The sequence below is a fragment of the Nomascus leucogenys genome, chromosome 10, assembly GCF_006542625.1.
Source record: "Nomascus leucogenys isolate Asia chromosome 10, Asia_NLE_v1, whole genome shotgun sequence".
Classification (NCBI taxonomy): Eukaryota; Metazoa; Chordata; class Mammalia; order Primates; family Hylobatidae; genus Nomascus; species Nomascus leucogenys.
This window is the reverse complement of record NC_044390.1, coordinates 40,871,084-40,898,306: the sequence shown is the minus strand read 5'-3', so window position 1 is coordinate 40,898,306 and position 27,223 is coordinate 40,871,084. Positions and strand designations below refer to the sequence as shown.

The window sequence follows — 27,223 nt, the reverse complement described above, 5'->3', positions numbered from 1 at the left end:
TTTTGGTTTGTCTGTCTGTTTGTTTTGAGACACAGTCTCATATGTTGGCCAGACTGGACTTGAACTGCTGGTCTCAAGCAATCCTCCTGCCTTGGCCTCCCAAGTAGCTGGGACTACAGGCATGCGCCACCTCCCCTGATTTAATAATTCCAGTAGTTAAAGTCTTGCTAGACTCTGTTGCTTCTGCTGCTTCTTGCTGATGGTACATTGTTTTCTTTTGTGCTTAGTGATGTTTGACTGAGTTCCACATTTCCCTTGAAAGTTTATTTGAGGGTATGTGTTAAGGCCTAGGCTGAAGGTGGGACGTGGACGATATATGAAAGCATTTTGTGTCCTTTTTTTTCCTGTTTATTTTTAGCATAGAAGGTATTGCACGATACCTGTTTATCTTTAACTTACTTTTTTTTTTTTTTTTTTTTCATGAAAATGCAACAGTAAGTCATAGTGCTGTCATTGAGTCATCCTTTGCCTTGCCCTCTGGGAACTGTAGGTGTATCCTGAGTTTGAAGACCAGAGAGCTTGTTTGCCATCAGGATCCTTTCTGACTTGTTCTTCAGACAACACCATTCGCTTCTGGAACTTGGACAGCAGCCCTGATTCTCACTGGCAGAAAAACATCTTCAGCAATGTGAGTGGTTTCCTTTGTGAACCATCTTTCAGGAGGAACAAAGACCTACTGTAAGCTTGAATGCAGAGGCAGGAGGGAGTCTGATGGACCCTAGATGTTAGGTTCCATGAGGGCAAGAGCCAGCAACCAAGGCAGGTCCCTCTGCGTCGCTGCCTCTTGTTTCTCTTTCTCCTGCTCCCTCTCTGAAGTGGCACGGTCTGTCCTCTCTGATTCTTTGCCAGTTGGCTCCTGCTCTGCAGATGTGTGGACATGGCCACTCCCAGCAGCCCAACACACCCAGCAGAGGTGAAATTGCTTCCTAAGTCTTGAGATGGAATTCCCTGGGAGAGCACCTGATGAGCCAGGCCATTCAGCTGCCACACAGTGAGGCCTCAGGCGGGTGTGGGCAGAATGCTGGCAAGAGCCATGATGGGAGGCTGGGAAGAAAAGTTTGCTGAAGAAATTCTGGTTAGTATTGCGAGGCCAGTGAGAGGGCGTTTCTGGGGAGCTGAGACCTGAGTCATGCATTCATTTATTCTGCGGACACTTACTAAGGTCCATGCCAGGTGCTTTGCTACATGCTAGGGACGCAACAGTGACTAAGACTCTTCTGTCCTGTGGCACACAGAATCTAGTGAGGGCAGACAGTGAACTGACAACCATCCATGTTAATGCACAATCACAAGTGCGACAAGCACCATGAAGGAAAATGTGCAGGGTGCTAGTAGGACATAGAGCACCAGCATGTGAACTTATCTGGGACATCCGGTGCAGCTTCCCGCGGAAGGGACAGCTAAGTTGAGATTGGGAAGAGTAAAGAGGGAAGGGGAGAGGGTCTATACTTAGGGAATAGCCTGTATGAAGGCCCTGGGGTGGGAAACAGTTGGGTGAGTTGGAAAACCTGAAAGAGGCCAGTGTGATTGGAACCAAGAAGACCCTCCATGCAGGAGGCTGTAGCAGGTGCCCCGCAGGTACACCTTTATTACTCCCCTCATTCCTCACCCAGTGCTACCATCCTCTGTACCTGTGACATACATGCTGTTTTTGGCTGCACGCAATAGAAAAACTCAAAACACGAGGTAAAAGTTAGGTTTCTGACTCATAAAAGTAGTCTGGAGGTAACCAGTTCAGACCGTTCTGCAGGAAGCCCTTAGGGATCCAAGGGCCTTCCAGCTCTCTACTCTGTCATTTGAGGGAGTAGGCTATATCCTCATGACCCAGTGTGGCTATGGGGGCTCCTGCTATCATATCTGAGTTCCAGGCTGCAGGATGGAGAAAAGACAGCAGAGGAATACGTGCTTGCTTTATATTTAATTGTTCAGAATTTATTCACATATTCTTATCTAGCTGCAGGGGAGGCAAGGAAGTAATTGTTCTGATTGGTGAAACTCTCAGCTCAAAATTAGAGTTGTATTACTAACGAAGAAGAGACTGGCTATGGAGGGACACGATTTCAGAGGTGCTTCTGAGCTGCTCGTGCTGACCTCAGCCCTGTCCTTCCTGCAGACCCTGCTGAAGGTCGTGTATGTGGAGAATGACATCCGGCACCTGCAGGACATGTCACACTTCCCAGACCGGGGGAGCGAGAATGGGACGCCCATGGACGTGAAAGCCGGGGTGCGGGTCATGCAGGTCAGTCCTGACGGCCAGCATTTGGCTTCAGGCGACCGAAGTGGAAATCTGAGGCAAGTGGGCCCTGGCAGTGTCCAGTGTACACCTCCCAGCTCCAGCTCAGGTTCTCAGAGCAGTGGGCAGGAGCCCTGGCCTTGGCACCTCCTGCTGCCCATTGGGAATGAGGGGCTGTGAATAGTAATCCCATAAACAGCCCCCATTGGGAACTTAAGCTCGTAAGAGGCTTTCAGAAGGGCTGAGAGCAGGGTAACTACCAGGACCTCAGCAGCTGGGGTGTGCAGATTTTGCCCATAGAGTGTACAGGCAAGCTCACATGACTCTAGGGCAGAGTGACACTTTCACCAGCGACATGGTACCAGTGCTGAACTGTCAGTGAAGATGCCAGCTGGGGGAGGGTCCTGGTGGCCCTGGGAGAGGGACTCTGAGGGTGGGATAGCTGAGAGTTCAGGCTGCTTATGTGCCCTGTTGAGGTTTGGCAAGATGTTACCAACCCAGTAGGTGCTAGTGGGACATAGGCCCTGTTGCTGGGACCAGGTTTAAGATGACAAATGACAGCTGTGACCACCTGGGTATTGGAGCCACTGGGGAATGGAAGAGAGCTGGGGGAAACTAGAGGGGACATAAAGGGGCAGCAGCCACCAGGCAGCCCCAGGAGAGTAGGCTACAAGTTTTCACACCTTCCTGTTGTCAAGAAGAGCAGAAAGTGCTGATTTTTTGTTCTGTGAAATTCTATAATTTTTAAATATTGGCACCTGTTTTGATATCAGTCACTGTATGAGGCCAGCTCAGTGTGTCAGTGAGCTGCTCACATTGACATGGCACTGTCTGGAGTGGCAAAACGGTACCAAGAGCTAACATGGGGATAGTGCTCTTCCCCCTTGCTGGGTGCTGGCCTGAGCACTGTGTTGACTGATTTAATCCTCTCACTGACCCTCTGATGTAAGTGATGTTATTGGCACAAGGTGTCTGGAGTAAGATCACACAGGTAGAATGGAGAAGCTGGGATGACTTGATGACTGATTTCATTTGGGGAGAATGAGGAAGGTCTAGATTGAGACTCTTTTAACAATGAGAGACTGGAATCAAATGTTCTCATCCATAGCTCCTATCCTGGACTATGACCTCTGGCCCCTGTCCTACGCCAGGGACCACCTCTGATGCAGCCCTGCGTAAACAGCTGCCCCCCTAGAGGACTGTCCTAGATCCCTGGGGCTATGTTCTGGCCCATGCACCACAAGGGGCTGCTGCCTGCTGAGGTGCTCCCTGGCTCAACACGGCTCCCTTTACGATGGCAGGTTTCTAAATAAGAAAAGTGGTTGTGCATCTCTAGAGTATTTGGCCATGATAAGGGGTTCTCATTGTTGCCGGGTTGGCCATTCTGACCTGTTCTAGAAGTGTTAGAGCACATGGGGCTGGGGTGTGGGGCTTCAACGGGTGGTGTGTGTCTCCCAGGATCCACGAGCTGCACTTCATGGATGAGCTGGTCAAGGTGGAGGCCCATGATGCTGAGGTGCTGTGCCTGGAGTACTCCAAGCCAGAGACGGGTGAGCCTACAGCAGGGGTGGAATGGGGGTCAGGCAAGGAGGCAGCCCCCCTGGCAGGGCCACAGAAAGGGGTAGTTGGTGTCTGGTGGGACTGTGGATGACAGCTGGGAGTCTTGTGTTCGGTAAGGGCCCCTGTAGCTGGATCCTGAGACCAGAGTGGCTGGGACTCCAGAAAGCAAGACACCTGCAGGCAGGACTCAGCTTGACTTGCCCGCTGCTGGTGCCAGCACCCAAGCCAAAGGGGTGGATATATGAATGAGTGAATTGTGAATGAGCTCATCTTCTGCTGGAGAAGATAGATTGATTGTTAGGCATTATTTTCAAAAAGTTTGAAGCCTATAGAAATATTGAGAGAATATTGTAATGAACACCCCATAGGCTGTTCATTATCCAAACAAGTGAATACAGTATCTGTGTACAGTATAAAGAATAATGACTGGGGCCGGGTGTAATGGCTCACACCTGTAATCCCAACACTTTGGGAGGTCGAGGAGGGTGGATCACCTGAGGTCAGGAGTTCGGGACCACCCAAATTCCTCATGACCTTTTTTTTTTTTTTTTTTTTTTTTGAGATGGAGTCTCGCTGTCACCCAGGCTAGAGGGGAGTGGCGCCATCTCCGCTGACTGCAACCTCCACCTCCCGGGTTCGAGTGATTCTCATGCCTCAGTCTCCCAAGTAGTTGGGATTACAGGTGCCTGCCGCCATGCCTGGCCAATTTTTTTTTTTTTTTTTTTTTTTTTTTTTTGAGACGGAGTCTTGCTCTGTCGCCCAGGCTGGAGTGCAGTGGCACAATCTCGGCTCACTGCAAGCTCCGCCTCCCGGGTTCACGCCATTCTCCTGCCTCAGCCTCTCCGAGTAGCTAGGACTACAGGCGCCCGCTACCACGCCCGGCTAATTTTTTGTATTTTTTTTAGTAGAGACGGGGTTTCACCGTGGTCTCGATCTCCTGACCTCGTGATCCGCCCGCCTCGGCCTCCCAAAGTGCTGGGATTACAAGTGTGAGCCACCGCGCCCGGCCCAATTTTTGTATTTTTAGTAGAGATGGGGTTTCACCATGTTGGCCAGGCTGGTCTCAAACTCCTGACCTCAGGTGATCCGCCCGCCTTGGCCTCCCAAAATGCTGGGATTAGGGCATGAGCCACCACACCCGGCCATTTTTTTTTTTTTTTTTTTTTGTGAAAAGAGTCTCACTGTCACCCAGGCTGGAGGGCAACGACGCGATCTCAGCTCACTGCAACTTCCGCTTCCCGGGTTCGAGCGATTCTCCTGCGTTCAAGAGATTCCCCTGCCTCAGCCTCTCGAGAGTAGCTGGGATTACAGGCATGCCCCCACCACATCCGGCTAGTTTTTGTATTTTTAGTAGAGACAGGGTTTCACCATGTTAGCCTAGGCTGAAGGCTAGGACCATAGTAGGGTCTCCAGACCTCATGGTCCTCTTCATTAAAACAACAGAAAATTCCTTCTGGGCCATCAGATGAGATCATGAGATAGGAGAAGATTTCCAAGTGAAGATTTCGTTTGTTTCAAGACAGAGTCTTGCTCTGTGACCCAGATGATATATGGATGATATATGGTGGCATTTCGTGTCCTTTTTCTTGTTTATTTTTAGCATAGAAGTTATTGCACAATGCTGGTCTCAAACTCCTGACCTCAGGTAATCCACCCGCCTTGGCCTCCCAAAATGCTGGGATTACAAGCCGTGAATCACCGCGCCTGGTTCCTCAAGATTTTTTCTAGGCTGGGCACGGTGGCTCATGCGTGTAATCCCAGCACTTTGGGAGTTATGGAGTTGGTGGAGTTATATCCTGATGTGATTTTCCCCATGCTCTTCTTTCATCCTCCCATCCCCCATGCCACCAACTTGTCTTTAAACAAGTTGCACTTGTGTGCCCCACCAACTTGTCTTTAAACATCTCTTCACTCGGTTCGCCTCTCCTGGTCTCCCCTCTGCCTCAGGTCATGTTGTTAGGCCTCAGACATAGCAAATGACCAGAGCAGGGAAGGCTGGTGGCAGATGGGAGTCTGGCCACAGGCAGTCAATAGGACCTGAACAAGGCTCAGGTAGCCAGACCTCAGAGGGTGAGAGGACATTGGTTTTGGAAGAGGCTGAGAAGTTCCCAGGGCTTTACCCAGCATGCCAAGAAGTCGGACCCAGCAGGCAAGAGCGCTGGGCTCTGCTGGGGCGTCTGCTGTGGATGTCCCTAGAGGAGTGTCCATGCACCCATTGAGACTCATCCTCCCTGAGCTGGTGGTGAGGAGGTGAAATGCCAGGGTTTGGGGGCTCTGGGAAAGACCACACAGAGCTGAGGGAGTGGCCCTCGCCAGGCTTAGGCCAAGTTGGCTACAGTTGAAGAACCAGAGACCCCTTCTCCGGGGACTGGGCAGCTTGGTCACACTGCCCTTCTGGGAGGCCAGGGCACCCACGCAGCCTTCAGGAACCAGTCTTATTCTCTCCTCTCACAGGGCTGACCTTGCTGGCCTCAGCCAGTCGGGACCGGCTGATCCATGTGCTGAACGTGGAGAAGAACTACAACCTGGAACAGACGCTGGATGACCACTCCTCTTCCATCACTGCCATCAAGTTTGCTGGTAAGCCCCTTTCTTCCCGCTCCCTGCGCCTTACTAGGTACCCTGCTAAAAAAGGATTCATTCTTTCAACTCTCCTGTAAAATATATATCCAAACAAGTGAACACAGTATCTGTGTACAGTATAAAGAATAATGACTGGGGCCGGGTGTAATGGCTCACGCCTGTAATCCCAACACTTTGGGAGGTCGAGGAGGGTGGATCACCTGAGGTCAGGAGTTCGGGACCAGCCTAGACAACATGGTGAAACCCCGTCTCTACTAAAAATACAAAAATTTGCTGGGCGTGGTGGTGTTTCTATAATCCCAGCTACTCAGGAGGCGGAGGTGGGAGAATTGCTTGAACCTGGGAGGTGGAGGCTGCAGTGAGCCAAGATCGTACAACTGCACTCCAGCCTAGGCAACACAGTGAGACCCCATCTCAAAAAAAAAAAAAGAATAATGGCCAGGTGCCATGGCTCACACCTGTAATCTCAGCACTTTGGGAGGCCAAGGCAGGTAGATCATGAGGTCAGGAGTTTGAGACCAGTCTGGCCAACATAATGAAACCCCATCTCTACTAAAAATACAAAAAAATTAGCCAGGCATGGTGGTGTGTGCCTGTAATCCCAGGTACTCGGGAGGCTGAGGCAGGAGAATTGCGTGAACCCAGGAGGCGGAGGTTGCAGCGAGCCAAGATTGCACCAGTGACTGCACTCCAGCTTGGGTGACAATGCGAGACTTTGTCTCAAAAAAAAAAAAAAAAAGAATATAGGCCAGGCGTGGTGGCTCACGCTTTTCATCCCAGCACATTGGGAGGCTGAGGCAGGTAGATCACCTGAGGCCAGGAGTTTGAGACCAGCCCGGCCAACATAGTGAAACCCCGTCTCTACTAAAAATTAAAAAAAAGTAACTGGGCATGGTGGTGCACACCTGTAATCCCAGCTACTTGGGAGGCTGAGGCAGAATAGCTTGAACCCGGGAGGCCTAGGTTGCAGTGAGCCAAAATTGTGCCACTACACTCCAGTCTGGGTAACAAGAACAAAACTCCATCTCAAAAAAATAAAAATAAAAAAATAAAAATAAAAAAATAAAAAATAGGCCGGGCATGGTGGCCAAAGTGAGTATCCACTTCACAGTTCTTAGGAGCAAGGTTTGAACTAGGACATTGTTGATAGCAGAGACTGCTCTAATTGCTTATGGTCATAATATTGTTAAATACGATACTTGGATTCACCACGTGCAGGTTAAGAAGCAGAACATTACCAGAGGCTTACAGGCCTTCTCTGGGTCCCTCCCGGGTTACACTTCCTCCCTTATATGGGGCTCACTCCCTTCTGTGAGCCAATGACTCCTTGAGCAACATCTAATACTTGTATGTCAGGCCTGGACCCTCTCAAATGTCCTGTCATGAAGGAGCACGTGTGATGTGCCGAGACTCTGAGAGATTTATATTTGTTCTGTCGTTTCATCCTCACCAAACTGTTATTCTGTAAAGAAACGAGACGCCGGGGGCATCTTACGCCCCCGTCTGGGCACTCCAGTCTGGGCAACAAGAGTGAAACTCTGTCTCAAAAAAAAAAAAGAAATGAGAATAATAAAAGCAAGAATGTTTCTAGTGCTTACCATATGGCAGTCCCTGTTCCAAGGGCTTCACACCACTCTCCAGGGAAGGGACTGTCACCATGCCCACTGTACGGACCAGAAGCTGAGGCTCAAAGGGGAGGCCCAGGTTCAGAGCAGTGTTTAACAGCTTTGACCTTGGCACCAGAGAATGCCTGGGTTCAGTCCTGCCCCGTCCTCTCTATGTGCCTTGGGACAAGGACTCTGTGAACCTCTGTGTTCACGCTTGTCCAGTGGGATGGGTGGTGAGCATTCAGGAAGACCCGCTATATGCATGGGGCCTGGCTCAAGGCGCGTGTGGATCTTGCAATTGATCTTGATGGCACGAGCCTCCCAGCCTGTCTCCACTGGTCCCTGCTACAGTCCTGCCTCTACTCCGCTACTCAAGTCACCTATCTCAATCCCAGACTGGAGAGGGTGTCCCTTCTTTGTCCCCAGCCTTTGTTTCTCTATATACCCTTGCTCTGCAGAGCCTGCCTTGCCCACAGCTCCACCTGTGCCCCCTCACACACACAGCTCATATCTTACAGAGTCCCACCCAGACCCAGCACCTATCTCACCACCTTTAGGGAGCCTTCTTTGATCCCAGCACAGTTGATTGATGGCTCTTGCAGTGGAGTTCCCCAGCTAGGGTCCCCTGCCCATGTGGCCCAGCCCTGCCTAACACACAGCGTCCTCCTCCCCCAGGCAACAGAGACATCCAGATGATCAGCTGTGGGGCCGACAAGAGCATCTACTTTCGCAGTGCCCAGCAGGTAGGGTGGCATGGCCTCCTTGGGGGCTGGGGTGGGGGGTTGTCGGGGCATTCTCTGAAGGTCCTGCCGGCCCTGCCAGGGTTCAGATGGACTACACTTTGTCCGTACCCACCACGTAGCAGAGAAAACCACTTTGTATGACATGGACATTGACATCACCCAGAAGTACGTGGCCGTGGCCTGCCAGGACCGCAATGTGAGGTAAGGGGTGGCCCTGGACTCTTAGCTGGCCTGGTCTGCCTTATCCTAGGCTGTCTGCTTTCCTCCCTCTGTTCTTCTGGTCCCCAAGAAGCTGGGAAGGAATCAAGGGACCCAGCAGGTGTTCCTTCTTGGGTTTTTTTTTTTGGTTTTGTTTTTGTTTTTTTGAGGCAGAGTCTTGCTCTGTTGCCCATGCTAGAGTGCAGTGGCACCATTTTGGCTCACTGCAACCTCCGCCTCCTAGGTTCAAGTGTTTCTCCTGCCTCAACCTCCCAAGTATCTGGAATTACAGGCGCCTGCCACCGCGCCTAGCTAATTTTTTGTATTTTTACAAAAATACAAAAACCTCGTAGAGACGAGGTTTCGCCATGTTGGCCAGACTGGTCTCAAACTCCTGACCTCAGGTGAGTCGCTCACCTCAGCCTCCCAAAGTGCTGGGATTACAGGCGTGAGCCACCACACCCGGCCACCAGCAGGTATTTCTTAGATGCTGGGCTCTCCCAAGCCTGGCCTCCAGGTCAGCAGAGGGCTTCCTTCTGGCTCTCCCTAGAGCCGGTGTGGGATGACTAAGGTGCTGATGTGGCATATAAACTCCCTCATTCACCCGTATTCCCTGGGCACCTAACTGGGCTGGATGGTGCTGGGATCATGGCAGTGGCCAGGACAGCCCCAGGCCCTCCTTCATGGAGCTCACAGTCCAGTAGAATGGACACGGCCACCCCACAGCCAGACAGTGACAGAGTGGTCAGAGATGGGGGAGACCAGGGGCCCTGCGGAGACACCTGACTCCACCTGGGGATCAAGCAGGACTTCCTGGAGGAAGAGACACCTTAGCCTGGGGAGAATGTGTAGGAGCGAGCCGGGGGGAGGCAGAGAGTGAGTGTGCAGAGGGCAAAGCAGTGCAAAGAGGCTCTGCACCCTTTCCCGGTTCTTATGCGGTGCCAAGCACTGAGCTTGCAGTGTGTGGGGGAGATAAACATTAACTCAGTGGATACCCCAGGACACAACCTCAGCTTGAGATGGAGTTTCAGTTTCGGTCTAGGCATCAGACGGGGACAAGAGGTAGCAGGGGGCTTCCGGGGAGGGGAGGACAGCAAGAGCCAGAGGATGAGGTGGTGGGGTAGGCGGGGCCCTGTTGGCTGCAACATGCCCCTACTTCCCCAGAGTTTACAACACTGTGAACGGGAAGCAGAAGAAGTGCTACAAGGGCTCCCAGGGTGACGAAGGGTCCTTGCTGAAGGTGAGGAGTTGGAGACCCCTGTCTGTCTGCTGCCCTGATGGGCCACCTATTGTGATGGCCTACACCTGAGACCTGTGCCCTTGGTCCTTCCTCAGTGCACCACACTGCCCAGCACCTTCTCAGGCCTGGTTACTTGTGAGAGGGTGGGAGGGTGGGGAGGGTGACCCCAGCTGTGTTTCCTTTATTTACAGAGCCCTTCCCCAAGTGGGGCATCTAAGTGGGTTCCATTTTGAGTGGCAGCAGGGTATGGTGGGAAGAATCAGAGGCATGGACTCCCCTCCTGGCTTGCCCACACCAGCCATGGGTCACTCAGGACAAGGGGGGACCTTCTCAGAGCCTCTGGTCTGGGACAGTTATGAGTTCAGGCTCTGCCTCAGGCTGTGTGACCTTGGGCAAGCATCATCTCTTGAAATGCACTTAGACAGCTTGTCTCATAGACTTGTTCTCTGGAGGAGTTCAGTTTGCACATGTTCAGTGCTTAGCACAGGGCCTGGCTACTGTTGTTATTGCTGTGGTGGTTGTTAATTTCTTCACCTGTCCAATGGGAGCGGGAGCTCCTGCCCTGCCAGAGTCCCATGTGCTGTGCATCCAGCATGGGGGAGGGGCCCAGGCCTCATCATAAGGAAGAAGCAGGCAGCTGGAGTGACATGTGGGTCCCTTTCCTGGCAGGTCCATGTGGACCCCTCAGGCACCTTCCTGGCCACCAGCTGCTCTGACAAAAGCATCTCAGTGATTGACTTTTACTCGGGAGAGTGCATTGCCAAGATGTTTGGCCATTCAGGTGGGTGTGCCTCTCTGCTTGGGACGCCTCCCCACCCGCCCACAGCCTCTGACTCCAAAGGCAAGTGCAGCCTCTGCTTTGTTTGCAGAAATTATTACCAGCATGAAGTTCACCTATGACTGTCATCACTTGATCACAGTATCCGGAGACAGGTGAGACATGGACCATTGGAAGAGTTGTGGCTCAGATACCATGAGCACTGCACTCAGCCTGCCTATGTAGAGAGCATTTCTAAGCTGCCTAGTTTGGATTGTGGGAGTCTTGGTGTCACACCCAGCCCTGAGTTCAAATCCCAGCTCTAAGCTGGTCATATGGCTCACGCCTGTAACCCCAGCACTTTGGGAGGCTGAGGCGGGTGGATCACTTGAGCTCAGGAGTTCGAGACCAGCCTGGGCAACATAGCAAAACCCCATGTCTACAAAAAATTAGCCGGGTGTGGTCGTGTACACCTGTAGTCCCAGCTACTCAGGAAGGGGAAGATGGCTTGAACCTGGTAGGTAGAGGTTGCAGGGAGCACAGATCATGCCAGTGCACTCCAGCCTGGGTGACAGAGCGAGACTCCATCTCAAAAAAAAAAAAAAAAAAAAACCACTAAAAAAACATCCCAGCTGGGCGCGGTGGCACACGCTTGTAATCCCAGCACTTTGGGAGGCTGAGGCGGGCAGATCATGAGGTCAGGAGATCGAGACCACGGTGAAACCCCGTCTCTACTAAAAATACAAAAAAATTAGCCGGGCTTGGTGGCAGGTGCCTGTAGTCCCAGCTACTCAGAGAGGCTGAGGCAGGAAAATGGCGTGAACCCCGGAGGCGGAGCTTGCAGTGAGCCGAGATCGCGCCACTGCACTCCAGCCCCGGCGACAGAGCGAGACTCCGTCTCAAAAAAAAAAAAAAAAAAAAACAAATCCCAGCTCTGCCATTTATTTTCTTGTCACCTTGAGCAGGTTATTTCCCCTGAGCCTCAGTTTGCTCCCCTGTAAAAGACAACACTGTTTACCTTAAAAATGATGTGATGAGGCCGGGTGCAGTGGCTCACGCCTGTAATCCCAGCACTTTGGGAGGCCTAGGTGGGTGGATCACCTGAGGTCAGGAGTTCAAGACCAGCCTGATCAACATGGAGAAACTGCGTCTCTACCAAAAATACAAAAATTAGCTGTGTGTCGTGGCAGGCGACTGTAGTCCCAGCTACTTGGGAGGCTGAGGCATGAGAATGACTTGAACCTGGGAGGCAGAAGTTGCAGTAAGCCGAGATGGCGCCACTGCACCCTAGCCTGGGTGACAGAGCAAGATTCTTTCAAAAAAAAGAAAATTGTATGTGAGAAATGAATGAGATGATATACATACATTCTTTAGCACATGGGTGGTGCTTAAGGAAGTCCCTTTTGTCACTCCCTTTGATTTACCCCACTTCTTCCTCACAGCCCCCTTCCTCAGGTCTCGAGGCCTCCAGAGCAGGCTCTGGTTTGCTGGGATGTCCCAGACCTGGGCCCAGGGTGTGGATGTGGCGAGTCTAGCACCCCTGCAGTAAGCGGATAGGGGTGTGTTTTCCAGGAGCATCTGGAGAATGGGGTCCAGGCTGTGGTGTGGGTGGCTTCAGGGTCAGCCACGGCAGCGGCTCCCATGCTCACTCTTCCTCTGCCTTGTGTGTCTCTCTTTGGCCTCCACAGCTGCGTGTTCATCTGGCACCTGGGCCCGGAGATCACCAACTGCATGAAGCAGCACTTGCTGGAGATCGACCACCAGCAGCAGCAGCACACAAAAGACAAGAAGCGGAGCGGCCATCCCAGGTCCTGGCAGCCCCTACCTGTCCACCAGAGGGATGAGTCCCTGCCGGGGCCCCATGGAGTGATGCTGGGGACACAGTGGTGGCCAAGACAGCCCTGGGCCCTGCCCTTAGCACACTCAACAGCTGGGTAGGGGAGACAGACTTTGAATATGCAGTTACAGTAATAGATACAAAAAGGTTTTGTGGTTTTTTTTAATTTTCACAAATAATAGAGATAGAGTCTTGCTGTGTTGCCCAGGCTTGTCTTGAACTCCTGGGCCCAAGTGATTCTCCCACCTTGGCCTCACAAAGTGCTGGGATCACAGGTGTGAGCCACTGCACCCGGCCATGAGAAGGGTATTGAAGTGGAAAAGCGAAGTGTTTGGCGAGCCTCTCAGCACTGTGATGGGGGATGCCCCAAGCGGCTGTGGGAACAGAGCAGTCCCTGACTGGCCAGCCAAGGGGAGGGTTGGGTAGGGAGGGGATATGAGGGGAGGGCTGCAGTGGGGCCGCGTGTCCTGTTACTCCCACATGAAAGCTGTAGCTTCACTTACTTCTTTGAATCTTCTAAATATATTTCTTTCAAGTCTTTATGTAGCAAAGCCAGTTTTATTTGCAGGGAACTCATGTTCTAGTTTTTGATTTTAGGTTTTGGTTTGGGTGTTGCTCATTTTGAGTGGGAGGTTTTTTGGTTTTTCTTCTCTCCTGCTGCTGGGTGTGTCTGTTTTTGCCATTGGCTCCATGTGGCTCCCAGGGCACTGTGGAGACCAGGCCTTGACATGGGCCACTGGTCCTGAGGTCCTGAGGTGGTATTAGAGATATCATCTTGGTTTTGAGGCTCCCACTCCACCTCCAAGCTGTGAACCAGGGCCCTGGCTTCAGTGCCTACCTCATGCCAAGGGTGTTTTAGTTTCCTGTACTTGGGAGGAGCCACCATCATTGCTACCACCTACAGGGGGCCCAGCACAAGACTGCAGCCCCGCTGTCTGCTTGGCTTTCCATCCCATTGCTGTGGCCCTGAGAGAGTTTGTGTTCGTTTGTAGCCCAGCCTTTGTTAGTCTCATCTATTGTGGTGATGTGTTTCTAGTGGGGAGGCGGCATCAAGTGAGAGACTTGCCAGCACCATCTTGACCAGCAGCCAAGAATATGTTCACATGGAGCTTGGCACAGGGCCTGGCCCTAGGCAAGTCCCCACCACCAGCCCATTTGCCTGTATTCTCTCCTTACCATCCTCATTCCTGGCTTTAGACAAGATACATATGTGTCCACACCTAGTGAGATTCGCTCCCTGAGCCCTGGAGAGCAAACAGAGGATGATCTGGAGGAAGAGTGTGAGCCAGAAGAGATGCTGAAGACACCATCCAAAGACAGCTTGGATCCAGGTTGGAAAAGGGGCCCTATTTTGAACTATGTCAGTGTAGGGAATCATTGCTGGGTTTTGCCCATGACCTTGTTTACAGGGCCTGGCACATATTAAAACTCAGGAGTCGACCGGGTGCTGTGGCTGATGCCTGTAATCCGAGCACTTTGGGAGGCCAAGGTGGGTGGATCACCTGAGGTCAGGAGTTCGAGACCAGCCTGACCAATATGGTGAAACCCTGTCTGAACTAAAAATACAAAAATTAGCCGGGCGTGGTGGCATGCAACTGTAGTCCCAGCTACTAGGGAGGCTGAGACAGGAAAATTGCTTGAACCTGGGAGGCAGAGGTTGCAGTGAGCCGAGATCGCGCCACTGCACTCCAGCCTGGGCGACAGAGCAAGACTTCGTCTCAAAAATAATAATAATAATATAAATAAAATAAAACACAGTAATCAGGCTTAGTGTGGTGGCTCACACCTGGAATTTTAGCACTTTGGGAGGCTGAAATGGGAGGGTCCCTTGAGGCCAGGAGATCGAGACCAGCCTGGGCAACATAGCGAGAGCCCATCTATGCAAAAAAAATTTTTAAAAAGAAATCAGCCGGGCATAGTGGCACACATCTGTAGTCCCAACTACATGGGAGGCTGAGGCAGGAGGATCACTTGAGGCCAGGAGTTCGAGGCCAGCCTGGCACATACCAAGACCCCGTTCCTACAAAAAGAAAAAAATTAGCCAGGCCTGGTGGTATACACCTATAGTCCCAACTACCTGGAAGGCTGAGGCAGGAAGATCGCTTGAGCCCAGGAATTCCACGTCATGGTGAGCTATGATTGCATCACTGCACTCCAGCCTGAACAACAGAGTGAGATCCTGTCTGTAGAAAAAGAAGAAACTCAATAATCATATCAGTCAAGACTCTTTCAGTATAAAAGCAACCAGGCTTAAGTCAGGAAGAGAATTTTTTGGTGCCTGAAAATTGGAGAGGATTAGCTTTTAGCATGGCTAGATCCAGATAGACAGATGATGTTAAAAGGAAGATTTTTTTTGTATCTTTTGGCTCTGCTTTTCTTCATGTTGGCTTTGCTGATAGACAGACTCTCCCTTTACTAGGGGAAAAGATACCCCAGCAACTATAGGCTTATAGAAAAACTCCATAGAGAATAGAACACCTCTTTCCTATAGTAGCTCAAGCAGAGTCTTAGGGTTGTGTGGCTCATGTTTCTGGTATCTGCTGTACCCACTTCTGAGCCAGTTGCTGTAGCTGTCCATGTCTCAGCATGTGATCACTTCTGAGGGCAGAGACTGTAGTCAGCTCCATCCACTCACACCACCTGACCAGGCATCAAAGATGTGTTTGAGGCGGGTGGCTCACACCTGTAATCCCAGCACTCTGGGAGGCCGAGGCGGGTGGATCACCTGAGGTCAGGAGTTTGAGACCAGCTTGGCCAACATGGTGAAACCCTGTGTCTGCTAAAAATACAAAAATTAGCTGGGCGTGATGGCGTGCGCCTGTAACAGCAGCTACTTGGGAAGCTGAGACAGGAGAATTCCTTGAACCTGGGAGACGGAGGTTGCAGTGAGCTGAGACTGCACCACTGCACTCCAGCCTGGGTGACAAAGCAAGACTCTGTCTCAAAAAATAAATGAATAAGTAAAAATAAATTGAATTATGTTGTGGATATTGTTCGGAATCTTTTTCCTCTGCAAAGTCTCTCATCTACCTGTATGTTGATGAATACAAAGCAGAGGCCTCCGAAATTTTAAGTTATTCTCCTCCAGGTGGCCATTTAGGTTTTTCCTGATTGCACATCACTGTTAATGAGGCTATGGAGACGGAGACCACTCCTAGGCCTCCTCGAAATGTGAGGATTTCTCCAGGACAGAGTGAGGAGTAGCACCACTGGATCCTGGGGTTATTTTATTTTACTTTAAAAAAGTTGTTTTATTATTTTATTTCACTTTTTTTGTTGCCCAGGCTGGAGTGCAATAGCGCAATCATAGCTCACTGTAGCCTTGACCTCCTGGGCTCAAGCAATTTTCTCTCCTCAGCCTGTGGAGTAGCTGGGACCACAGGCTCAAGCTCCCACACCCAGCTAAATGTGTGTGTGTCACGGGATGGTGTGTGTAGAGACAAGGTCTCACTGTGTTGCCCAGGCTGGTCTCAAACCCCTGGCCTGAAGTATCCTCCCACCTCGACCTCTCAAAGTGCTGGGATTACAGGCTTGAGCCAGTATGCCTGGCCTTTATTTTAAAAGAGAACCCCGGCCGGGCGCAATGGCTCACACCTGTAATCCCAGCACTTTGGGAGGCCAAGGCGAGCGGATCACGAGTTCAGGAGATCGAGACCATCCTGGCTAACATGGTGAAACCCTGTCTCTACTAAAAAAAAAAAAATTAGCTGGGCATGGTGGCGGGCACCTGTAGTCCCAGCTACTTGGGACGCTGAGGCAAGAGAATAGCGTGAACCCGGGAGGCAGAGCTTGCATGAGCCGAGATCGCGCCACTGCACTCCAGCCTGGGCAACAGAGCGAGGCTCCGTCTCAAAAAAAAAAAGAGAACCCCAGGGGTTCTCCAAACCCAGTTACTGCCCCACCCTGCATTGCATTAGGCTCTCCATTGTCCCCACACTTTCCCTGCCATCCTTTGGTAGTATTAAGCTTTTTCACCTTGGTCAGTCTTGTGAGTCAAATATCGCATTGCACAGTTTAAGTTTGCATTTCCCTGACACCCGGTGCTGTTGAGCCTTCTGACCTCTGGGTTGTGGTGTTGCCTCTTTGGGGACTGCCCGGTTATGTATGTGGCCTGTTTGTTGGGTTGTTTTTCCTCTTTTCATGGATTCTGTGTGTGTCTCTCCAGATCCTCGGTGCCTGCTAACCAATGGCAAGCTGCCACTGTGGGCAAAGCGGCTGGTAAGTCTTCAGGGAGAGGGTTGCTCAGGGGCTGGCAGATGAAACGCTTCCCCAGCTCTGCCTTCTGGAAGCCCTTTTTCCTTTCCATGTCCCTCTTTTCCCTGGAGAAGCCCTGTCATCCTTCCAGGCTCAGTGAGACAGCCCTTTGTTCATGATCAGTGCTCTCTGCCAGGCATTGTTCTGGATGTCAGGGACACAACAGTGAGCAAGGGAAACAAAAGCCTCTCGCTTCACAGGCTCACTTGCCTGTGTGGGCGAGGAACAATATCCCCATTAAATAAGTAAATGACGTAGTATGTTGGGTGCTGATAAGTGCTGTGGAGGGAAAAGAATCAAGAAGGAAAATACGTCAGCCAGGTGCAGTGATACATGTCTGTGGTCCCAGCTACTCAGGAGGCTGAGATGGGAGGATCACTTGAGCCCAGGAGGTTGAGGCTGTAGGGAACCGAGAAGGCACCGCTGCTACACTGCAGCGTGGGCAACAGAGTGAGATCCTGTCTCAAAAAAGAGAAAAAGAATAGGGGCCCAGCACGGTGGTTCACACCCATGGTCCCAGCACTTTGGGAGGCCAAGGCAGGTGGATCGCTTGAGCCCAGGAGTTCAAGACCAGCCTGAGCAACATAGTGAGACCCCATCTCTACAAAAAATAAAAAAATTAGCCAGGCATGGTGGTGCATACCTGTAGTCCCAGGTACTCAGGAGGCTGAAGTGGGAGGATTGCTTGGGCCAGCGAGGTCAAGGATGCAGGGAGCTGAGATGGCACCACGGCACTCCAGCCTGAGCAACAGAGCCAACACCTTGTCTCATAAAAAAAATAGAAAATAAGGAGTGTTGGGGGGTGGCAGTTTTAAGTAAACAGGAAAGGCCTCATTGGGAAAATGATATTTGAGCAGAGTTGAAGCAAGTGAGACAGGCAGATACTGGGACAAATGTTCTGGTCATAACAGCCTATACGTGTAAAGGCCACGAGGCCAGGAGCTCGACACCAGCTTAGGCAACATAATGAGACCCCCATCTCTACAAAAGATTAAAAATAGCCAGCCATGGTGGTGCACACCCATAGTCCCAGCTACTCAGGGGCCTGAGGCAGGAGGATCACTTCAGCCCAGGAGTTGGAGGCTGCAGTGATCGTGCTACTGCACTCCAGCTTGGACGGCAGAGTGAGACCTTGTCTCTTAAAAAAAAAAAAAAAGAGACCGGGTGCAGTGGCTCACGCCTGTAATCCCAGCACTTTGGGAGGCTGAGGCGGGTGTAATCCGAGGTCAAGAGATCAAGATCATCCCGGTCAACATGGTAAAACCCCGTCTCTACTAAAAATACAAAAATTAGCTGGGCATGGTGGTGCATGCCTGTAGTCCCAACTACTGGTAAGGCTGAGGCAGGAGAATCACTTGAACCCAGGAGGAAGAGGTTACAGTGAACCGAGATCGCACCACTGCACTCCAACTTGGCAACAGAGTGAAACTCCCTCTCAAAAAAAAAAAAAAAGAAAAGAGAAAGACAATGTGGATTATAAGAGGGAATAAGAGAGGTGAATGAAGGATGATCCTAAGGTTGGGGCCTGAGCAACTGGAAAAAACAACTGAAACAGGGAATCTCGGAGGAGCAGGTTTGTGCGGAGGAAATGAGTTGAGCCGTCAGCATGTTAACTTTGAAATACCTACCAGACATCCATACAGAAATGTAGAGCAGTCACATGTGCAATTCTGAAGTTTCAGAGAAAAGTTCATGAATCCCAGCTGGGCATTCCCAGCACTTTGGGAGGCCAAAACAGGATTGCTTGAGCCCAAGGGTTTGAGACCAGCCTGGGCAGCATAGTGAGAGTCCACCTATACCAAAAACCAACAAAATGGGCTGGGCGCAGTGGCTCATGCCTGTAATCCCAGTACTTTGGGAGGCCAAGGCAGGCAGATCACTTGAGGTCAGCAGTTTTGAGACCAACATGGCAAAACCCCATCTCTACTAAAAATACAAAAATTAGCCAGGTGTGGTGGTGGGCACCTGTAATCCCAGCTACTCTGGAGGCTGAGACAGGAGAATTGCTTAAAACTGAGAGGCAGAGGTCGCAGTGAGCCAAGGACACACCACTGCACTCCAGCCTGGGAGACAGAGCAAGACTTCGTCTCAAAAAAAAAAAAAAAAAAAAAAAAAAAAAAACAGAAAGGTTCATTCTGGAGATACGTACCTGGAAGTTATTTCTGAATGGTATTGACAACCAGGAGCCCGGATGGGCTGTGTGAAATGTCCGTGTCGCTCCCTGCAGTGAGTGAGCACTCAGCCAGGTGCCTGACTGTCCCATATCCTTCAAGCTAGGGGACGATGATGTGGCAGATGGCTCGGCCTTCCACGCCAAGCGCAGCTACCAGCCCCACGGCCGCTGGGCAGAGCGGGCCAGCCAAGAGCCCCTCAAGACCATCCTGGATGCCCAGGACCTGGATTGCTACTTTACCCCCATGAAGCCCGAGAGTCTGGAAAACTCCATTCTGGATTCACTGGAGCCACAGAGCCTGGCCAGCTTGCTGAGTGAGGTACGCACTTCCACCCCAGCCTGGCCTGTAGCTCCGGCACTGTGATGGCCCCAGGGCCTGGTGCCTCAGGCTGACTCCCACTCCATGGGGGCAGGGAGGATTACATGAGATGGTGAAGGGCAGGAGGGTGAGCCCCAGGTTTGTTGCACAGCAAGACTTCCCAGGGCAGACAGGGAGTCTTTGGAAAGTGGGTCACTTGGGGGTTAAGAGCTTGGATGCTAGAGCAGGCTTGTACCCAGGTGGGGGACATTTGGGTACATCGAGCCCTGATCCTACCCATTCCTGTTGTGTGACCTGGAGTAAGAAGCTTACCTCTCTGGGCTGCAGTCTTCTAGAAAGTAGTCATAATGGGGTCAGGGGCAGTGGCTAACACCTGTAATCCCAGCATTTGGGGAGGCCAAGGCAGGAGGATTACTTAACGATCACTTGAGGAGTTCAAGGCCAGCCTGGGCAACATAGCAAGATCCCACCTCTGCAAAAATATTTTTTAAATTTTTTTGTTTGTTTTGTTTTGTTTTCTTATTAAAAAAAAAAACTTTTAAATGGTAATAACAATCTCTTCTGCCTCAGAGGGCTTTTACAGGAATCCATGCTTAAGTATAGGGCCTGGGCTCTTAGAGGTGCCCGAGCAACTTTAACTCTTTCTCTACTATTTTCCAAACAAAATTCATTTTTATCCTACCTTATAATTTGTCATCTTTATTGTGGTATAATATACATCCAGTAACATGCACAGATTTGAGGTATACAGCTTGATGAACTATCTGTGTAATTCATATGTGTCCACTACCCTGGGCAAAATCTGGAGTGTTTTCTACCTCCTAGAAACCCCCTTCTGCCCTTCCCAGTCAGGTCCCCGCACCAGGATAACCAGTGTTCTGACCTCTCACCAAGGACTGAGTTTCCTATTCTTGAACTTCATATAAATAGACACGTAGAGGGTTGGGCCTCCTATTTTTGGTGCCACACCTCTTCCTCATCTATAAAGGGACTGATAATGCAGGGGCAGACCAGGACAAGCTGGTTGCAAGCAGAGTGCATGGCACAGGCCCTGGGTCACAGCCTCCAGCAGTGGGGCTGCTGGCACGGTTCCTGGCGCACCATTGGTGGCCCCAGCCATGGCTGCCTCAGAATGGCTGTGCTGTCTTCCCCATAGTCAGGGAGTCCCCAGGAAGCTGGTCACGGGCACCCCTCCTTCCTGCCCCAACAGAAGGAATCATCTGAGGCCAGTGAGCTCATCCTCTACTCTCTGGAGGCAGAAGTGACAGTCACAGGGACAGACAGGTGGGTGTCCTTTCCATCAAGGGAGCCTTAGCTGGAGGAACCTCCAGCTGATAGCTGCATCCTGGAAGAACTGCTCTCTGCCTTCCCAGTGGGCTTGTGGGAGTGGGGACAGTTGAGGCCTGGATGGGGCAGGAGCCCAGCCTTAGTTCCCTGGTTCCAGGTGGGGTACAGGAGGGCCTGACCTGGGGGAAGGAGGGGACATTTGGAGGAGGCGGGGAGGCTGTGGCAGTGCTCCTACAGGAGCAGCGGGTACAGGTGCCTAGGAGCTCCGGGTGGGGCTGGCAGTTGAGTCTCCAGCTGAAGTCCTTGTTCCCTCTCTGCCCCCACTGACACTGCAGCCAGTATTGCGGGAAGGAGGTGGAGGCCGGGCCTGGAGACCAGCAGGGCGACTCCTACGTCAGGGTGTCCTCCGACAGCCCAAAGGACCAGAGCCCACCTGAGGGTGAGTGCAGGGCAGGCAGGGACCCTGTGACAGTCTGTGCGTTCAGCCAGGTCCCTTTCTGGGCACCGATGGTGACTTTGACCCAGTACTGAAGCTCAGAGTCTGTCAAGGAAGACACATGTGGTCCCTGCTGCTGCCTGAGGATTCTGGGCCCAGCTGCCTACAGCTGAGAGCCCAGCTCTGCCACCTCCTTCATGTGGAACTTCCCTTATTCATAAAATGGGGGGCAGGTGCTCTTATCATCCCTCCTCCAGATGGGGCAACTGAGCCCAGGGAAGGGTAGCCCTGGCCCTGGCTCACCAGAATGGTCAGGCTGTGGGCTCCTGACCCCGACTCTCTCCTTCAGACTCAGGGGAGTCAGAGGCCGACCTGGAGTGCAGCTTTGCAGCCATCCACTCCCCATCTCCTCCTCCTGACCCCGCCCCTTGGTTTGCCACATCTCTGCCCCATTTCCCAGGTAAGCAGGGGCCAGACATGCAGGGGACTCGCTGCTCGGGCCTGGCTTAGGGCCAGTCACAATATCTAAGCACAGGCCTTGCAGTTGGAGCCCACTGAGCCTGGAAGACGGGGATCCCTGCTTCTCAGCCTGTGGGCAACAGGGCAGGGATGGGTTGGGCCCGCTTTCTCCATTTCAGGTGGTGTCTGCTGTGACTCATGGTGTTGGCTTCTCTTGTCCCTCCCCTCCTTCCCTGTCAGGATGCACAGGTCCCACAGAAGATGAGCTGTCCCTGCCCGAGGGACCCAGCGTCCCCAGCAGCTCCCTACCCCAGACTCCGGAGCAGGAGAAGTTCCTCCGCCACCACTTTGAGACACTGACAGAGTCCCCCTGCAGAGGTAGGGCCCTGCCTCACCCACACCTGCCAAGGCCGTCTGTGCAGCCTGGGCACAGCATTGGCGTCCCTGGAGTTGGCTCCCCAGCAGGGCCAGGAGGGTGAGTGGAGAGCACCTGCTTCGTTTTTTTTTTTGAGACGGAGTCTCGCTTTGTTGCCAGACAAGAGTGTAGTGGCCCAATCTTGGCTCACTGCAACCTCCAACTCCCTGGTTTAAGCAATTCTCCTGCCTCAGCCTCCTGAGTAGCTGGGATTATAGGCATCCACTACCACACCGTGCTAATTTTTTGTATTTTTAGTAGAGACGAGGTTTCGCCATGTTGGCCAGACTGGTCTCAAACTCCTGGCCTCAGGTGATCTGCCCGCCTTGGCCTCCCAAAGTGCTGGGATTACAGGCGTGAGCCACTGTGCCCGGCCCACTGCTTCACTCTTGACCTGAGCCTCACGATGCCTCCTGGCCCACTGCCCCTGCTCGTACCCTGTGTCTGTACATAAGGGTTTCTGGGGATTGCCCTGCTGGGCTGTGGGTCAGCCTGGGGCCAGGGCTGCTCGGCAGGAAGGGTTATGAGGGTCCCCTCGGGATCTTCCCCTAGAGCTCTTCCCCGCGGCTCTGGGAGACGTGGAGGCCTCTGAAGCTGAAGACTACTTCTTCAATCCACGCCTAAGCATCTCCACGCAGTTCTTCTCAAGCCTCCAGAAGGCATCCAGGTAGAAGCTAGCCAAGCACTGCCCCCCCTCTAGCTCCTCGATAGTGCCCCAGGGCAGGCTGAATGAGAATCATCCCCCCTGCTCTCCTCCCCACAGGTTCACCCATACCTTCCCTCCCCGGGCAACCCAGCGCCTTGTGAAGTCTCCAGAGGTCAGGCTCATGGACCGAGGCGGAAGCCAGCCCAGAGCAGGTACTGGCTACGCCTCCCCAGACGGGACCCATGTGAGTATTGGGGCCACCTCCGTCAGGGCACGGGGCTGGGAACCCCGAGGCCTTGTCCTCACCTCAGAGCTGTGCCTGCAGGTCCTCGCTGCAGGGAAGGCTGAAGAGACCCTGGAGGCCTGGTGCCCACCATGTGAGTGCCCCAGTCCCAGACGGACAGCCCTGGGTTTCTCGGCAAGTGGCCGGATGTCCAGCCTAGCTGTGGGGTGTGGGGGGCCCTAGCCATCAGTTCTGTGTGGTGGAGTCAGTGCCATCTGCTTTCGTTACAGCTCCCTGCCTTACGAGCCTGGCGTCCTGTGTCCCTGCTTCCTCCGTGCTGCCCACAGACAGGAAGCTCCCGACGCCCACATCTGCACCCACCCCAGGCCTGGCTCAGGGTGTCCACGCCCCCTCCACCTGTTCCTACATGGAGGCCACTGCCAGCTCCCGTGCCAGGATATCACGCAGCATCTCCCTCGGTGACAGCGAGGGCCCTATTGTGGCCACGCTGGCCCAGCCCCTCCGTAGGCCATCGTCCCTTGGGGAGCTGGCCTCCTTGGGCCAGGAGCTTCAGGCCATCACCACTGCAGCAACACCCAATTTGGGCAGCGAGGGCCAAGAGCCTGCCTTGCATTCCTGGGGCAACCACGAGGCCCGGGCAAACCTGAGACTGACCCTGTCAAGTGTCTGCGATGGGCTCCTGCTGCCCCCCATGGATGCCCAGCCTGGCATCACCATCCCGGCAGTGAGCTTCCCAACCCCTAGCCCCGTGGAAGAGAGCGCCCTGAGGCTCCATGGCTCTGCCTTTCACCCAAGTCTCCCAGCTCCTGAGTCCCCTGGCCTTCCTGCCCACCCCAGTAACCCCCAGCTTCCAGAGGCTGGGCCTGGCATCCCTGGCAGCACTGCCTCCCTCCTGGAGCCCGCCTCTGGTGAGTACAGCCCTGGAGCAAGGACTGTCCCCTAAGCTCATCCTGTGTGCTAGCTGGCTCAGCTCCAAAGATGGATACTTGACCTGGCCACAGGGACTGTGCCATTCATTCATTCATTCATTAACTTAAATATTTAATGAGCATTACATGTTGGGCTTTGTGCTAGACCCTGGCACATGGGACATGGTGGTAAACAACACAGAGAATTGACAGCTTCAATGGGGGCAATGCCCAGACTAAACCTTTAAGGAACCCGTCATATGTATCACGAAGTGACGCATGCTTAGGAGGGACAGGAGGGCGAGGGAGTGCAGGGTGGGGACAGGGGTTGGGATTACAAACCAGAAGATGAGAAGAGGCTTCAGGGAGGAGGCTGTATTGGAGCAGAGACCTGTAGGAGTGAAGGGGAGGGTGCCTTGGGGACCCAGAGAAGTGTTCCAGACAGAAGGACAGCATGGAGTCCACCCAGTTGCCCTGGCCGCTCACACCAGTGGAATGCAGCTCGTCTTGCTCATTCCCTCCTCTCTACCCCAGGTGCACTCAGTCTGTTCCAGGGCAGCCCTGCCCGCTGGAGTGAGCCCTGGGTGCCAGCTGAAGCCCTGCCCCCGTCCCCCCTTGAGCTGAGCAGGGTGGGGAACATCTTGCACAGGCTGCAGACCACCTTCCAAGAAGCCCTCGACCTTTACCGTGTGGTGAGCCAAGCCCCAGAGTTGGGAAAGGGTTGAGGGGTCTCTCGGGACCGCCCGGCCTTGGTGGCCCCTGACAAGGCTGGCATCCCTTGCAGTTGGTCTCCAGTGGCCAAGTGGACACCGGGCAGCAGCAGGCACGGACTGAGCTGGTCTCCACCTTCCTGTGGATCCATAGCCAGCTGGAGGCCGAATGCCTGGTGGGGACTAGTGTGGCCTCAGCCCAGGCCCTGCCCAGCCCAGGACCCCCGTCCCCACCGATGCTGTGCCCCCTGGCCAGCCCAGACCTGCAGGCCCTGCTGGAACACTACTCAGAGCTGCTGGTGCAGGCCGTGCGGAGGAAGGCACGGGGGCACTGAGGGCGCAGCCTCTCCACCACAGCCCTGCTGCTTCTGAGGACTTAGGTATTTTAAGCGAATAAACTGACAGCTTGGAGGAATGGTTCGTGGTGTCTGTTTGGGCCTATCCACAAAGCCCTCTTCAAGTGGAAGTGGGGAGGGAGGGTAGAAGGTGATGCCCAGAGGACTCATGTCTGTCAGTGGAGAGCATGGGACCAGCGCTCCCAAGAAGTTCAGGAACTGCAGCCATGACCTCAGGGCCAGTCCTCCCACACTGCCTACAGAGCTGCCACAGACCAGTGTGAGGTGCTTACCCAGTGGGCCCCATTTGTGCCCCAGGGAGGAGCCAGCCCCTCTTACCTGCCCCCTGCCAGTGCCTGAGAACTCAGTGGGGCTGTTGTGATCACCATATGCCTACCTTGCCCAGCAGTCCACGCTTTGCCATATCATGGCTCAGGGCCTCTGGGCCAAGGCCACACTAGATCCCATAAAGTCCAGGGTGATGATGTCCCCATCTGCAACAGGGGAAACTGAGGACCCGTGAACAGGCTTGCCCAAGGTGGGTATGGTGGCCTGCACCTATAATCCCGGCTACTCAGGAGGCTGAGGTGGGAGGATCGCTTGAGGCCAGGAGTTTGAGACCAGCCTGGGCAACTTGGTGAAACCCCATGTCTTTATTTTATTTATTTATTTATTTTTGTTTTTGAGATGGAATCTTGCTCTGTCACCAAGGCTAGAGTGCAGTGGTGCGATCTCGGCTCACTGCAACCTCCGCCTCCTGGGTTCAAGCGATTCTCCTGCCTCAGCCTCCTGAGTAGCTGGGATTACAGGCGCCCACCACCATACTCAGCTGATTTTTGTATTTTTAGTAGAGACGGGGTTTTGCCATGTTGGCCAGGCTGGTCTCGAACTACTGACCTTGGGAGATAACGCCCACCTCGGCCTCCCAAAGTGCTGGGATTACAGGCATAAGCCACCGCACCTGGCCAAAACCCCATCTCTTTAAACAAAACAAAATAAAACAAGAAACCCAGGCAGGCTTGCCCACTGTATGATCCTGGCAGCAGGCACAGGCCACCAGCAGCTGGGACAAATAACTGCTTCCCCTTCAGAAGTTCTACATTCCATGAGCTCCCAGCACTGGTGCCAGCTCCCCCAGGCAGCAGGCATCTGTCCACATGGGGTGTCTGCTAAAAAAGCCACTCTTGGCTGGGGTGTGGTGGTGCACACCTGTAGTCCCAGCTACTCAGGAGGTTGAGGCAGGAGAATCGCTCAAACCCAGGAGGCAGAGGTTGCAGTGAGCTGAGATCACGCCATCATTGTACTCCAGCCTGGGTGACAGAGCAAGTCTCAAAAAAAATAAAATCCTGCCAGTTCCCACCCAGGTGCCGGGCACTGTAGCGGAAGGAACATCAGGCAGCGCACCCGCCCTCATGGCCACTCACCTTCTATACAGTGAAACGGATGCAGGAATTAGAGCTCTGTGTAATTCTAGATAGGCTGGGGAGATCCATTGCTGGTGAAGGGTCAGGGAAGGCCTTTCGAGGTGACGTTTAGGCCGAAGCTTGATAGAGGACATCTCAGGAACACGTCCAGGCCGACAGCACAGCCAGTGCACAGGCCCGGGGCAGCCACACATGATCTGTGTGGAAGGAAGAGGAGCGAAGCCAGGACAGCTGGAATGGAGTGAGCAAGGGGAGGGCAGGAGATGAGGTGCAAGGAGGAGCAGGGCCCCACCAGGCAGGGCCTTGTTGCTTCATGACATTTAAGTCCAAGGAATATCCAGAACAGTTTTTGTTTTTTGGGTTTGTTTCTAAATTTCTGCTCTTAATGTTTGGCGGATGTCCAGTGTTGCTTATTTCTCACGACTCCTTGCCTCAGGGAGTCCAGGTGGTCCAGAACTTGGACCACCTGCCTAGGCCTAGGCCCATCTGCCTAGTTCGGCCACCATTGCCCAAAACCTTGCCCAACATCCCTGGGCAAAGCTTGGTGTCCAGCCCCCTATGCCTCGGACACCCAGGAGACCACCTTGGGACTCTGTCATTTGTGGAATTACCCTTCCAACCCGTATCATAGCAAAGTCTTCCGCTCCAAGGAGTAAACACCTGGCTTTCAGGGCCCAAGATGGAGGGACGTTGGTTACCCTTAATGTCATCATGCACCTGGCCTCTTCCTCTCCTGCTCTGTCATCCTCTGTGAGCAAACTTCAGTCTCCAGCTTATGGCCTCATGGTTGCAACATGGCTGCTGTGGCACCCAGCAGCACACCCTCAGGTGGTGTCTCCATTTCGCAATTGTTGG

At 53.0% G+C, this 27,223-nt stretch overlaps 1 protein-coding gene across 1 annotated transcript in view; it reads left to right on the top strand.

Annotated features, from left to right (window-relative positions):
- Positions 1-25,024, top strand: part of WDR62 (WD repeat domain 62) — a 49,673-nt gene extending 24,649 nt beyond the window's left edge. Inside the window, exons 10-32 of the mRNA XM_030820084.1 lie at positions 491-628; positions 2,114-2,292; positions 3,692-3,783; positions 6,248-6,373; positions 8,659-8,726; positions 8,806-8,927; positions 10,089-10,164; positions 10,834-10,945; positions 11,034-11,097; positions 12,610-12,729; positions 13,956-14,089; positions 16,924-16,976; positions 19,286-19,504; positions 20,661-20,788; positions 21,127-21,230; positions 21,577-21,687; positions 21,927-22,064; positions 22,654-22,768; positions 22,865-22,991; positions 23,073-23,124; positions 23,261-23,899; positions 24,434-24,591; positions 24,684-25,024. Of these exons, the coding sequence (XP_030675944.1) occupies positions 491-628; positions 2,114-2,292; positions 3,692-3,783; positions 6,248-6,373; positions 8,659-8,726; positions 8,806-8,927; positions 10,089-10,164; positions 10,834-10,945; positions 11,034-11,097; positions 12,610-12,729; positions 13,956-14,089; positions 16,924-16,976; positions 19,286-19,504; positions 20,661-20,788; positions 21,127-21,230; positions 21,577-21,687; positions 21,927-22,064; positions 22,654-22,768; positions 22,865-22,991; positions 23,073-23,124; positions 23,261-23,899; positions 24,434-24,591; positions 24,684-24,944 (3,336 nt within the window). The 3' untranslated portion in view covers positions 24,945-25,024. The remainder of the gene's footprint in view (positions 1-490; positions 629-2,113; positions 2,293-3,691; positions 3,784-6,247; positions 6,374-8,658; positions 8,727-8,805; positions 8,928-10,088; positions 10,165-10,833; positions 10,946-11,033; positions 11,098-12,609; positions 12,730-13,955; positions 14,090-16,923; positions 16,977-19,285; positions 19,505-20,660; positions 20,789-21,126; positions 21,231-21,576; positions 21,688-21,926; positions 22,065-22,653; positions 22,769-22,864; positions 22,992-23,072; positions 23,125-23,260; positions 23,900-24,433; positions 24,592-24,683) is intronic.
- The last annotated feature ends 2,199 nt before the right edge of the window (positions 25,025-27,223 follow it).